This window comes from Dendrobates tinctorius, unplaced genomic scaffold (genome assembly GCF_039654945.1).
Source record: "Dendrobates tinctorius isolate UK_male_01 unplaced genomic scaffold, ASM3965494v1 ptg000111l, whole genome shotgun sequence".
NCBI classification, from domain to species: domain Eukaryota; kingdom Metazoa; phylum Chordata; class Amphibia; order Anura; family Dendrobatidae; genus Dendrobates; species Dendrobates tinctorius.
Genome location: NW_027361779.1, coordinates 6,527,585 through 6,541,670, shown reverse-complemented (window position 1 = coordinate 6,541,670; position 14,086 = coordinate 6,527,585). Strand labels below are relative to the sequence as shown.

The following is a 14,086-nucleotide window of genomic DNA, read 5'->3' as shown; positions in this document are numbered from 1 at the left end:
GAGGACATCGGGTCACTGCGGCAATGATCGGCCCCTTGTGATGACGCCGCTCCCTCTCCCTGCCTTCTAATGCTGAAATTGATATCGATCGCAGTACTCAGAGGGTTAAACTGCTGGGGATGGTGTGGGCACCACTCCTGGCAGTGAGCGCCGGATGTCAGCTGTCAAGTCAGCTGAATACCTGGCGGCGATCGTCTTCAGCGTGCAAAATCGCCTGGACGTATCCATACGTCTAAAGTCGTGAAGGGGTTAACCTGCAGATAATAGGGTTAATCTGAAGGCTGACAGTGTTTCAATGTTGTCCAACTGCTTTACTGAAAATGCAAATACTAGGAGAAAATGACTATTTCTCCCAGGAACCACTGGTTTTCAGACAAAGGCGTGCAAGAGAAGAAAAAGAGCTTTTATTAAACTCACCTGTGGGACGGTCCGTTCCGAGGGCTGTCGCTGTTCTTTCTCCGACGCTTCCCTTCTTCTTGCGATGCCGTCATCCTTCTTGCTTTATGTGGATGATGCGTCCCAACGTCATCCACAGAGTGTTCCTCAGCATCGCGCTTCCTGCGCAGGCGTACTTCTCTGACCTGGCTAGAGCTTTTTGACCTTTCCTGGTACCTGCGGTAATTGTCAGGGCAGAGAGGTAGCCCTGATCAGGAGTGCGATACCAGGGAGATTGTGGATGAGGTAGGGATGCGTCAGCCACACGAAGCAAGAAGGACGGCATTGCAAGAAGAAGTTAGGTGCTGGACCAAGACTATCAACACCCATCGGACCAGACCTCCCTGCAGGCGAGTATAATAAAAGCTCTTCTTCTTCTTTTGCAGGCCAGGTTGGGACTTACAGTGCCTTGCGAAAGTATTCGGCCCCCTGGAACTTTTCAACCTATTCCCACATATCATGCTTCAAACATAAAGATACCAAATGTAAATTTTTGGTAAAGAATCAACAACAAGTGGAACACAATTGTGAAGTTGAACCAAAATTATTGGTTACCATATATATTCGAATATAAGCCGAGATTTTCAGCCCATTTTTTTGGGCTGAAAGTCCCCCACTCGGCTTATATTCGAGTCATATACACCATTGGGTCAGAGGGGGGGGGCGGGGGTGTCAGGTCATACTTACCCGTCCTGGCGCTGTCTCTTCAGCCCCCAGATTCTCCGCGATCTCCCTTCCTTCCTTCAGCGGTCACATGGTACCGCTCATTAAACTCATTAATATGTGCATATTCATGAGTTTTAATGAGCGGTACACGTGACCGCTGAAGGCAGGAAGGTAGATCGCGGAGAAGCTGGGGGCTGAAGAGACAGCGCCAGGACGGGTAAGTATAGCGATACTCACCTGTCCAGCATCCATGGCTGCTTGGTGCTGTCTGACACGTCATCTGTCAGTGACAGTCAGACAGCAGAGGGCGCGGTGACGTGGTTAGTGCACGCCACGTCACTGACAGATGACGTGCCAGACAGCAGCAAGCAGCGATGGACCGGGAGACAGGTGAAAATCTCAGGTGCCAGCAGTGACACCGGCACCTGACACCCAGCGATGGAGAGGTGAGTATGTCTTTTTTTTATTTTTAAATGCAGCAGCAGCGGCAGCATATGGGGGCATAATCTATGGAGCATCTTATGGGGGCAACATATCGGGGAATAATCTATGGAGCATCTTATGGGGCAACATATCGGGGAATAATCTATGGAGCATCTTATGGGGGCAGCATATGAGGGAATAATCTATGGAGCATCTTATGGGGACAGCATATGGGGGCATAATCTGTGGAGCATCTTATGGGGGCAGCATATGGGGGAATAATCTATGGAGCATCTTATGGGGCAGCATATGGGGGCATAATCTATCGAGCATCTTATGGGGGCAGCATATGGGGGCATAATCTATAGAGCATTTTATGGGGGCATAATCTATGGAACATCTTATGGGGCCATAACCCTTATGGAGCAGCATATGGGGCATATTATTCTATGGAGCATCTTATGGGGCCATTATTAACCTTTCTGCAGCATTATATGGGGTGTATTTTGTATGGAACATCTTATGGGGCCCATCATGAACTTTATGGAACATTATGTGGGGCTCCTGATTCAATATGGATATTCAAAAACGCTTAACCTACTGATGTCTCAATTAATTTTACTTTTATTGGTATCTATTTTTATTTTTTAAATTCACCAGTAGCTGCTGCATTTTCCACCCTAGGTTTATACTGGAGTCAATGAGTTTTCCCAGTTTTTTGTGGCAAAATTAGGGGAGTCGGCTTATACTCGGATCGGCTTATACTTGATTATATACAGTATTTTAATTTTTTGTGGAAATTCAAAAACTGAAAAGTGGGGCGTGCAATATTATTCAGCCCCTTTCCTTTCAGTGCAGCAAACTCAGTCCAAAAATTCATTGTGGATCTCTGAATGATCCAATGTTGTCCTAAATGACTAATGATGATAAATATAATCCACCTGTGTGTAATCAAGTCTCTGTATAAATGCACCTGCTCTGTGATAATCTCAGGGTTCTGTTTGATGCACAGAGAGCATCATGAAGACCAAGGGGCACAACAGGCAGGTGATACTGTTGTAGAGAAGTTTAAAGCCGGATTTGGATACAAAATGACTTCCAAAACTTTAAACATCCCAAGGAGCACTGTGCAAGCGATCATATTGAAATGGAAGGAGTATCATACCACTGCAAATCAACCAAGACCCGGCCGTCCGTCTAAACTTTCATCTCAAACAAGGAGAAAACTGATCAGAGATGCAGCCAAGAGGCCCATGATCACTCTGGATGAACTGCAGAGAGCTACAGCGGAAGTGGGACAGTCTGTCCATAGGACAACAATCAGTCGCACACTGCACAAATCCGACCTTTATGGAAGAGTGGCAAGAAGAAAGCCATTTCTCATAGATATCCATAAAAATTGTCGTTTAAAGTTTGAAACAAGCCACCTGGGAAACACACCAAACATGTGGAAGAAGGTGCTATGGTCAGATGAAACCAAAATCTAACTTTTTGGCAATAGTGCCAAATGATGTTTGGCGTAAAGGCAACACAGCTCATCACCCTGAACACACCATCCCCAATGTCAAACAAGGTGGTGGCAGCATCATGGTTTGGGCCTGCTTTTCTAAAGCAGGGACAGGGAAAATAGTTAAAATTGATGGGAAGATGGATGGAGTCAAGTACAGGACCATTCTTGAAGAAAACCTGTTGGAGTCTGCAAAAGATCCGAGACTGGGATGGACATTTGTCTTCCAACAAGACAATGATCCCAAACATAAAGCAAAATCTACAATGGAATGGTTCACAAATAAATGTTTCCAGGTGTTAGAATGGCCAAGTCAAAGTCCAGACCTGAATCCAATCGAGAATCTGTGGTAAGAGCTGAAAACTGCTGTTCACAAACGATCTCCATCAAACCTCATTGAGCTCGAGCTGTTTGCCAAGGAAGAATGGGCAAGAATTTCAGTCTCTCGATGTACAAAACGGATAGAGACATACCCCAAACAACTTGCAGCTGTAGTCGCAGTAAAAGGTGGCGCAACAAAGTATTAAGTTAAAGGGGCCGAATAATATTACACGCCCCACTTTTCAGTTTTTGACTTTCCACAAAAATTTAAAATAACCAATAAATTTTGTTCAACTTCACAAATGTGTCCCACTTGTTGATTCTTCACCAAAAATTTACATTTGGTATCTTTATGTTTGAAGCATGATATGTGGGAAAAGGTTGAAAAGTTCCAGGGGGCCGAATACTTTCGCAAGACACTGTATATACAACATTATAGAATGCCATATGTTAATGTTTATACCTGAAAGGCGATGACTGTATCTCATATCTGTCTAACCTGGTGACAGGTTCGCTTTAATAAGCGACTCGGTGAAGTTTACAGGGGCCTAATCTAGGGATTCCACTTTTTACAGGAACAGGAAACCATCATGGTAAGTGATACGTAATACTAAAATAAAAACGTATTGTTGTCAAACGATAATGAAAAAAAGTTTAGCATTTACCTCTGCATTCAAATTATCTGAAAGGCTTTCAAGAAATTGACTTTCAATTGGATTTTGCTGCGTAAGCAGAGTCAGGTAATGGCTGAGCTTATCATGCGTTGTGATAATGGTGCCTTCTCCAAATTTATCAAACTGTGGCCGTCCAGCTCGTCCAAAGATTTGCATGACATCCAGAATTCCCAGATCCACAAATGATCCTCTTTTAGCATCATATATTTGTGTCCCCTGTAATGAAATAAAAGATTTATAATTGTGTAACCCACCACAACAGCCCAGCTATCATACTGATCTATACAGTTGTGGCCAAAAGTATTGACACCCTGCAATTCTGTCAGATAATACTCAGTTTCTTCCTGAAAATGATTGCAATCACAAATTCTTTGGTATTATTATCTTCATTGAATCTGTCTTAAATTAAAAAACACAAAAGAGAATGAAGCAAAAAGCAAAACATTGATCATTTCACACAAAACTCCAAAAATGGGCCAGACAAAAGTATTGGCACCCTCAGCCTAATACTTGGTTGCACAACCTTTAGCCAAAATAACTGCGACCAACCGCTTCCGGTAACCATCAATGAGTTTCTTACAATGATCTGCTGGAATTTTAGACCATTCTTCTTTGGCAAATTGCTCCAGGTCCCTGATATTAGAAGGGTGCCTTCTCCAAACTGCCATTTTTAGATCTCTCCACAGGTGTTCTATGGGATTCAGGTCTGGACTCATTGCTGGCCACCTTAGAAGTCCCCAGTGCTTTCTCTCAAACCATTTTCTAGTGCTTTTTGAAGTGTGTTTTGGGTTATTGTCCTACTGGAAGACCCATGACCTCTGAGGTAGACCCAGCTTTCTCACACTGGGCCCTACATTATGCTGCAAAATTTGTTGGTAGTCTTCAGACTTCATAATGCCATTCACACGGTCAAGCAGTCCAGTGCCAGAGGCAGCAAAGCAACCCCAAAACATCAGGGAACCTCAGCCATGTTTGACTGTAGGGACCATGTTTTTTTCTTTGAATGCCTCTTTTTTTCTCCTGTAAACTCTATGTTGATGCCTTTGCCCAAAAAGCTCTACTTTTGTCTCATCTGACCAGAGAACATTCTTCCAAAACATTTTAGGCTTTTTCAGGTAAGTTTTGGCAAACTCCAGCCTGGCTTTTTTATGTCTCGGGGTTAGAAGTGGGGTCTTCCTGGGTCTCCTACTATACAGTCCCTTTTCATTCAGACGCCGACGGATAGTACGGGTTGACACTGTTGTACCCTCGGACTGCAGGGAAGCTTGAACTTGTTTGGATGTTAGTCGAGGTTCTTTATCCAACATCCGCACAATCTTGCGTTGAAATCTCTTGTCAATTTTTCTTTTCCGTCCACATCTAGGGAGGTTAGCCACAGTGTCATGGGCTTTAAACTTCTTGATGACACTGCGCACGGTAGACACAGGAACATTCAGGTCTTTGGAGATGGACTTGTAGTCTTGAGATTGCTCATGCTTCCTCACAATTTGGTTTCTCAAGTCCTCAGACAGTTCTTTGGTCTTCTTTCTTTTCTCCATGCTCAATGTGGTACACACAAGGACACAGGACAGAGGTTGAGTCAACTTCAATCCATGTCAACTGGCTGCAAGTGTGATTTAGTTATTGCCAACACCTGTTAGGTGCCACAGGTAAGTTACAGGTGCTGTTAATTACACAAATTAGAGAAGCATCACATGATTTTTCGAACAGTGCCAATACTTTTGTCCACCCTCTTTTTTATGTTTGGTGTGGAATTATATCCAATTTGGCTTTAGGACAATTCTTTTTGTGTTTTTTCATTTAAGACAAATTAAATGAAGATAATAATACCAAAGAATTTGTGTTTGCAATCATTTTCAGGAAGAAACTGAGTATTATCTGACAAAATTGCAGGGGTGTCAATACTTTTGGCCACAACTGTACATGGAGACAGTCGGTCTTAATCACTGGTCTGCGTAAAGGACATTTTTGGAGTGATTTGATCGAAATGTATTAAAAGCCAGGTGCGAAGTGCAAAGTCGCACATTTTCATCTATTTTTCTTAACAAGTTTGGCCCAAACTCTACTTCTGTAGACCACACATTTTTCTTGTTGCTTTTCACATGGTAACACTCCAGCGTTTACCTCTTACACCAGTTTTGTGATTGTAAGTCCATATGCTGACTTATTTGTAATACATAATAATGCCTTTAATGTGGAATACAGTTGGGCTATGACCATATCACAGTTCAAGAAAATGTCCACACTGTAAGGCCGATCAGTAGGGAACTGACAATTTCCGTATGCAGATGCTTTTGGCGAGTTTCAGGAAAAACAAGCAGCATGTATACAGGTAACTGTGCAGACCTGACTTCACGGTTGTAAGGGCTCGCTCACACGAGCGTATAACCCGGCGAAGTGCTGTCCGATGTTTTATCTGATAGCACTCGGCCCAATGTTATACTATGGGGCAGTGTCGAGTAGAGAAAATTGGCATGAGAAAAAAAAAATTGCAGCATGATGCAAAAGCATCCGACAGCACAGGGCTACAAAAAGTTTTTTGTTCAGGATCCAAGGTTTTTTTGATGGAGCTGAATTCAAAAATCCCATTTTTTTGCTGAATTGAATTCTAGTTTTTGAGATAATTCATCCATGAAATTAATGCATTCCCCCGATGTGACTTGTTTCAACTTTTTGAAACCAGAATTCTACGGTAATTAATTATCTATGAATTATCTCAGATACTAGAGCCAATCTGACAAAAACGAAGTCATATTCCTAATCAGTACCATAAACTTAACATAAAACCGTTCAGACATCGTTGGCATCAAAATCACTGTATACCAGTGTAACCGGACCATGGGTACCCATATAAGTCTATGTGTGCCTGTAAAACATTAGGCTGCACTTGAATGTCATTTGAGTGCAGTACGATTTACGTGGACAGAGACAATGGAGAAATTTAATTCTCCGCATCTGTGCTGCTATTCTCGCATTAGAGAATTTACGGCCATCTGACCGCAGCCAAAATGATAGCAAGTAGCAAATGTTTGTGAGTTAGGCAATTTGATACATTTTTAGGACAGTTTCAAACCAGCGTCTGAAAAAAACAACACGTATGAGAAGCACAGACATCTGAATGAGGCCATAAAGATGCAAGTTGCAGGCTGAACAAAGGTAAAAAGCGTCCAACTAAAAGTTGAAGGCCTCATTAAGGGTGGTTTCACATTAGCGTTTCAGGGCGCAGCGACGGCCTGCGCACGGCTGCCGCTAAGCCCCACCTCCTCCGGTAGCTCCGCCTGCATCCCCAGTGATAAAGATAGGGGACGCAGGACGCATGCAGCGTCATACGCCGGTAGGCGGAGCTACCGGAGGAGGCACGGCAGGGGCGGGGCTTAGCGGCGGCCGTGCGCAGGCCGTCGCTGCACCCTGAAACGCTAATGTGAAACCACCCTAAGACGTCTGTGTTGCACGTATGTGTTGTATCCATTCTTTCCAGATAGAACATGTACGCATTATTATCTATGGCACTATTCACATGATCGTGTTTTTCAAGTACTATGTGTTCGTGCAAAACACAAGGAGACGTGTCCTTTTTTTTTCCAGAACGGATGAAAATGGCCAATACAAGTCTATGGGTCACTGATAACACATGGATGGAAGACACTGATGATACACTGATGACAGTGATGGTAAACAAGAACACACTGATGATACACTGATTGAAGATACTGAAGACACACTGATGGTAAACATTGACACATGGATCATACACTAATGGAAAACACTGATGACACACTGATGGTAAACAAGAAAACACTGATGACACAATGATGGTAAACAAGAAAACACTAATGACACACTGATGGTAAACAAGAAAACACAGATGACACACTGATGGTAAACAAGAAAGCACTGATGATACACTGATGAAAAACACCGGTGATACACTAATGACACACTGATGCCAAACAAGAACACACTGATGATACACTGATTGAAGATACTGAAGACACACTGATGGTAAACATTGACACATGGATCATACACTAATGGAAAACACTGATGATACACAGATGGTAAACAAGAAAACACTGATGACACACTGATGTACACAAGAAAACACTGATGACACACTGATGGTACACAAGAAAGCACTGATGACACACTGAGGGTACACAAGAAAGCACTGATGACACACTGAGGGTACACAAGAAAGCACTGATGACACACTGAGGGTACACAAGAAAACACTGATGACACACTGAAGGTACACAAGAAAGCACTGATGACACACTGAGGGTACACAAGAAAACACTGATGACACACTGAGGGTACACAAGAAAGCACTGATGACACACTGAGGGTACACAAGAAAACACTGATGACACACTGAGGGTACACAAGAAAGCACTGATGACACACTGAGGGTACACAAGAAAGCACGGATGACACACTGATTGAAGATACTGAAGACACACTGATGGTAAACATTGACACATGGAACATACACTAATGGAAAACACTGATGACACACTGATGGTAAACAAGAAAACACAGATGACACACTGATGGTAAACAAGAAAACACAGATGACACACTGATGGTAAACAAGAAAACACTGATGACACACTGATGGTACACAAGAAAGCACTGATGACACACTGATGGTAGACAAGAAAACACTGATGACACACTGATGGTAAACAAGAAAACACTGATGACACACTGATGGTAAACAAGAAAACACTGATGACACACTGATGGTACACAAGAAAGCACTGATGACACACTGAGGGTACACAAGAAAACACTGATGATACACTGATGGAAAACACCGGTGATACACTAATGATACACTGATGCCAAACAAGAACACACTGATGATACACTGATTGAAGATACTGAAGACACACTGATGGTAAACAAGAAAACACTGATGACACACTGATGTACACAAGAAAACACAGATGACACACTGATGGTAAACAAGAAAACACTGATGATACACTGATGTACACAAGAAAACACAGATGACACACTGATGGTAAACAAGAAAACACTGATGATACACTGATGTACACAAGAAAACACTGATGACACACTGATGGTAAACAAGAAAACACTGATGACACACTGATGTACACAAGAAAACACTGATGACACACTGATGGTAAACAAGAAAACACTGATGACACACTGATGGTACACAAGAAAGCACTGATGACACACTGAGGGTACACAAGAAAACACTGATGATACACTTATGGTAAACATTGACACATGAATGATAAACTAATGAAAAAAACCCTCATGACACATTGATGGTAAACAAGAAAATACTGATAATACATTGATGGAAGACACTGATACATGGATGATACACTGAAGGAAAACACTGATGACACTGATGGTAAACAAGAACACACTGATGACACACATGGAAAATACTGATGACACACTGATGAAAAACACTGATGACACTGATGGTAAACAAGAACACATTGATAACACACTGGTGGAAGACAAGAAAACACTGATGATACACTGATGGAAAACACTGATGACACACTGATGGTACACAAGAAAACACTGATGACACACTGATGGTAAACAAGAAAACACTGATGACACACTGATGGTACACAAGAAAACACTGATGACACACTGATGGTAAACAAGAAAACACTGATGACACACTGATGGTACACAAGAAAACACTGATGACACACTGAGGGTACACAAGAAAACACTGATGATACACTTATGGTAAACATTGACACATGAATGATACACTAATGAAAAAAACCCTCATGACACATTGATGGTAAACAAGAAAATACTGATAATACATTGATGGAAGACACTGATACATGGATGATACACTGATGGAAAACAAGAACACACTGATGACACATGGAAAATACTGATGACACACTGATGAAAAACACTCATGACACTGATGGTAAACAAGAACACATTGATAACACACTGGTGGAAGACACTGATGACACACTGATGGTAGACAAGAAAACACTGATGATACACTGATGGAAAACACTGATGACACACTGATGGTAAACAAGAAAACACTGATGACACACTGATGGTAAACAAGAAAACACTGATGACACACTGATGGTACACAAGAAAACACTGATGACACACTGATGGTAAACAAGAAAGCACTGATGACACACTGATGGTACACAAGAAAACACTGATGACACACTGATGGTAAACAAGAAAGCACTGATGATACACTGATGGTACACAAGAAAACACTGATGACACACTGATGGTACACAAGAAAGCACTGATGACACACTGATGGTACACAAGAAAGCACTGATGACACACTGATGGTACACAAGAAAACACTGATGACACACTGATGGTACACAAGAAAGCACTGATGACACACTGAGGGTACACAAGAAAACACTGATGATACACTTATGGTAAACATTGACACATGAATGATAAACTAATGAAAAAAACCCTCATGACACATTGATGGTAAACAAGAAAATACTGATAATACATTGATGGAAGACACTGATACATGGATGATACACTGAAGGAAAACACTGATGACACTGATGGTAAACAAGAACACACTGATGACACACATGGAAAATACTGATGACACACTGATGAAAAACACTGATGACACTGATGGTAAACAAGAACACATTGATAACACACTGGTGGAAGACAAGAAAACACTGATGATACACTGATGGAAAACACTGATGACACACTGATGGTACACAAGAAAACACTGATGACACACTGATGGTAAACAAGAAAACACTGATGACACACTGATGGTACACAAGAAAACACTGATGACACACTGATGGTAAACAAGAAAACACTGATGACACACTGATGGTACACAAGAAAACACTGATGACACACTGAGGGTACACAAGAAAACACTGATGATACACTTATGGTAAACATTGACACATGAATGATACACTAATGAAAAAAACCCTCATGACACATTGATGGTAAACAAGAAAATACTGATAATACATTGATGGAAGACACTGATACATGGATGATACACTGATGGAAAACAAGAACACACTGATGACACATGGAAAATACTGATGACACACTGATGAAAAACACTCATGACACTGATGGTAAACAAGAACACATTGATAACACACTGGTGGAAGACACTGATGACACACTGATGGTAGACAAGAAAACACTGATGATACACTGATGGAAAACACTGATGACACACTGATGGTAAACAAGAAAACACTGATGACACACTGATGGTAAACAAGAAAACACTGATGACACACTGATGGTACACAAGAAAACACTGATGACACACTGATGGTAGACAAGAAAACACTGATGATACACTGATGGAAAACACTGATGACACACTGATGGTAAACAAGAAAACACTGATGACACACTGATGGTAAACAAGAAAACACTGATGACACACTGATGGTACACAAGAAAACACTGATGACACACTGATGGTAAACAAGAAAGCACTGATGACACACTGATGGTACACAAGAAAACACTGATGACACACTGATGGTAAACAAGAAAGCACTGATGATACACTGATGGTACACAAGAAAACACTGATGACACACTGATGGTACACAAGAAAGCACTGATGACACACTGATGGTACACAAGAAAGCACTGATGACACACTGATGGTACACAAGAAAACACTGATGACACACTGATGGTACACAAGAAAGCACTGATGACACACTGAGGGTACACAAGAAAACACTGATGATACACTTATGGTAAACATTGACACATGAATGATAAACTAATGAAAAAAACCCTCATGACACATTGATGGTAAACAAGAAAATACTGATAATACATTGATGGAAGACACTGATACATGGATGATACACTGAAGGAAAACACTGATGACACTGATGGTAAACAAGAACACACTGATGACACACATGGAAAATACTGATGACACACTGATGAAAAACACTGATGACACTGATGGTAAACAAGAACACATTGATAACACACTGGTGGAAGACAAGAAAACACTGATGATACACTGATGGAAAACACTGATGACACACTGATGGTACACAAGAAAACACTGATGACACACTGATGGTAAACAAGAAAACACTGATGACACACTGATGGTACACAAGAAAACACTGATGACACACTGATGGTAAACAAGAAAACACTGATGACACACTGATGGTACACAAGAAAACACTGATGACACACTGAGGGTACACAAGAAAACACTGATGATACACTTATGGTAAACATTGACACATGAATGATACACTAATGAAAAAAACCCTCATGACACATTGATGGTAAACAAGAAAATACTGATAATACATTGATGGAAGACACTGATACATGGATGATACACTGATGGAAAACAAGAACACACTGATGACACATGGAAAATACTGATGACACACTGATGAAAAACACTCATGACACTGATGGTAAACAAGAACACATTGATAACACACTGGTGGAAGACACTGATGACACACTGATGGTAGACAAGAAAACACTGATGATACACTGATGGAAAACACTGATGACACACTGATGGTAAACAAGAAAACACTGATGACACACTGATGGTAAACAAGAAAACACTGATGACACACTGATGGTACACAAGAAAACACTGATGACACACTGATGGTAGACAAGAAAACACTGATGATACACTGATGGAAAACACTGATGACACACTGATGGTAAACAAGAAAACACTGATGACACACTGATGGTAAACAAGAAAACACTGATGACACACTGATGGTAAACAAGAAAACACTGATGACACACTGATGGTACACAAGAAAACACTGATGACACACTGATGGTAAACAAGAAAGCACTGATGACACACTGATGGTACACAAGAAAACACTGATGACACACTGATGGTACACAAGAAAGCACTGATGACACACTGATGGTACACAAGAAAGCACTGATGACACACTGATGGTACACAAGAAAACACTGATGACACACTGATGGTACACAAGAAAGCACTGATGACACACTGAGGGTACACAGAAAAACACTGATGATACACTTATGGTAAACATTGACACATGAATGATACACTAATGAAAAAAACCCTCATGACACATTGATGGTAAACAAGAAAATACTGATAATACATTGATGGAAGACACTGATACATGGATGATACACTGATGGAAAACACTGATGACACTGATGGTAAACAATAACACACTGATGACGCACATGGAAAATACTGATGAAAAACACTGATGACAATGATGGTAAACAAGAGCACATTGATAACACACTGGTGGAAGACACTGATGACACACTGATGGTAGACAAGAAAACACTGATGATACACTGATGGAAAACACTGATGACACACTGATGGTAGACAAGAAAACACTGATGACACACTGATGGTAGACAAGAAAACACTGATGACACACTGATGGTAAACAAGAAAACACAGATGACACACTGATGGTAAACAAGAACACATTGATAACACACATGGAAAATACTGATGATACACTGATGGAAAACACTGCTGGCACTGATGGTAAACAAGAAAACACTGATGATACACTGATGACACTGGTACCATTTTTCATGTTTAAATACAGTTGCGGCCTAATAAGACACCTAGGAAGCTTATCAGTTCAGGTCACCAGACCAAATTTAGTGTCATAACAAGACTTGTATCTTAAACATGGTCACCCAAATGTCCCTATATGGTTGAAAAGCAATGTCTGACTTTCATTTATTCATTTTCATAGAGTTTTGATCTATTATTCCTTTTGTCAGATTCAAATTATTTCTGTCACCATTGTGGGTTCTTCTGTCATTAAACGAGGGGTACCAACAATCTTGACCACGTGCGTAATCATACCCTCCCTAATTTGTATTTTGCTAAGAATAAATACATTTAAAGGAGTTGAAACTTTTTTAAAAAAATGCATGTATTTTGGTCAAACAATAAGTTTTGCAATTGAGTTTCATTACAAATTCTGCACCATTTGGCTTTTACAGG

At 41.0% G+C, this 14,086-nt stretch overlaps 1 protein-coding gene across 1 annotated transcript in view; it reads right to left on the bottom strand.

The window, feature by feature from the left end:
• Positions 1-14,086, bottom strand: part of ASCC3 (activating signal cointegrator 1 complex subunit 3) — an 825,088-nt gene that overhangs the window by 261,850 nt on the left and 549,152 nt on the right. The window contains exon 16 of the mRNA XM_073589496.1: positions 4,018-4,242. Within this exon, the coding sequence (XP_073445597.1) occupies positions 4,018-4,242 (225 nt within the window). The remainder of the gene's footprint in view (positions 1-4,017; positions 4,243-14,086) is intronic.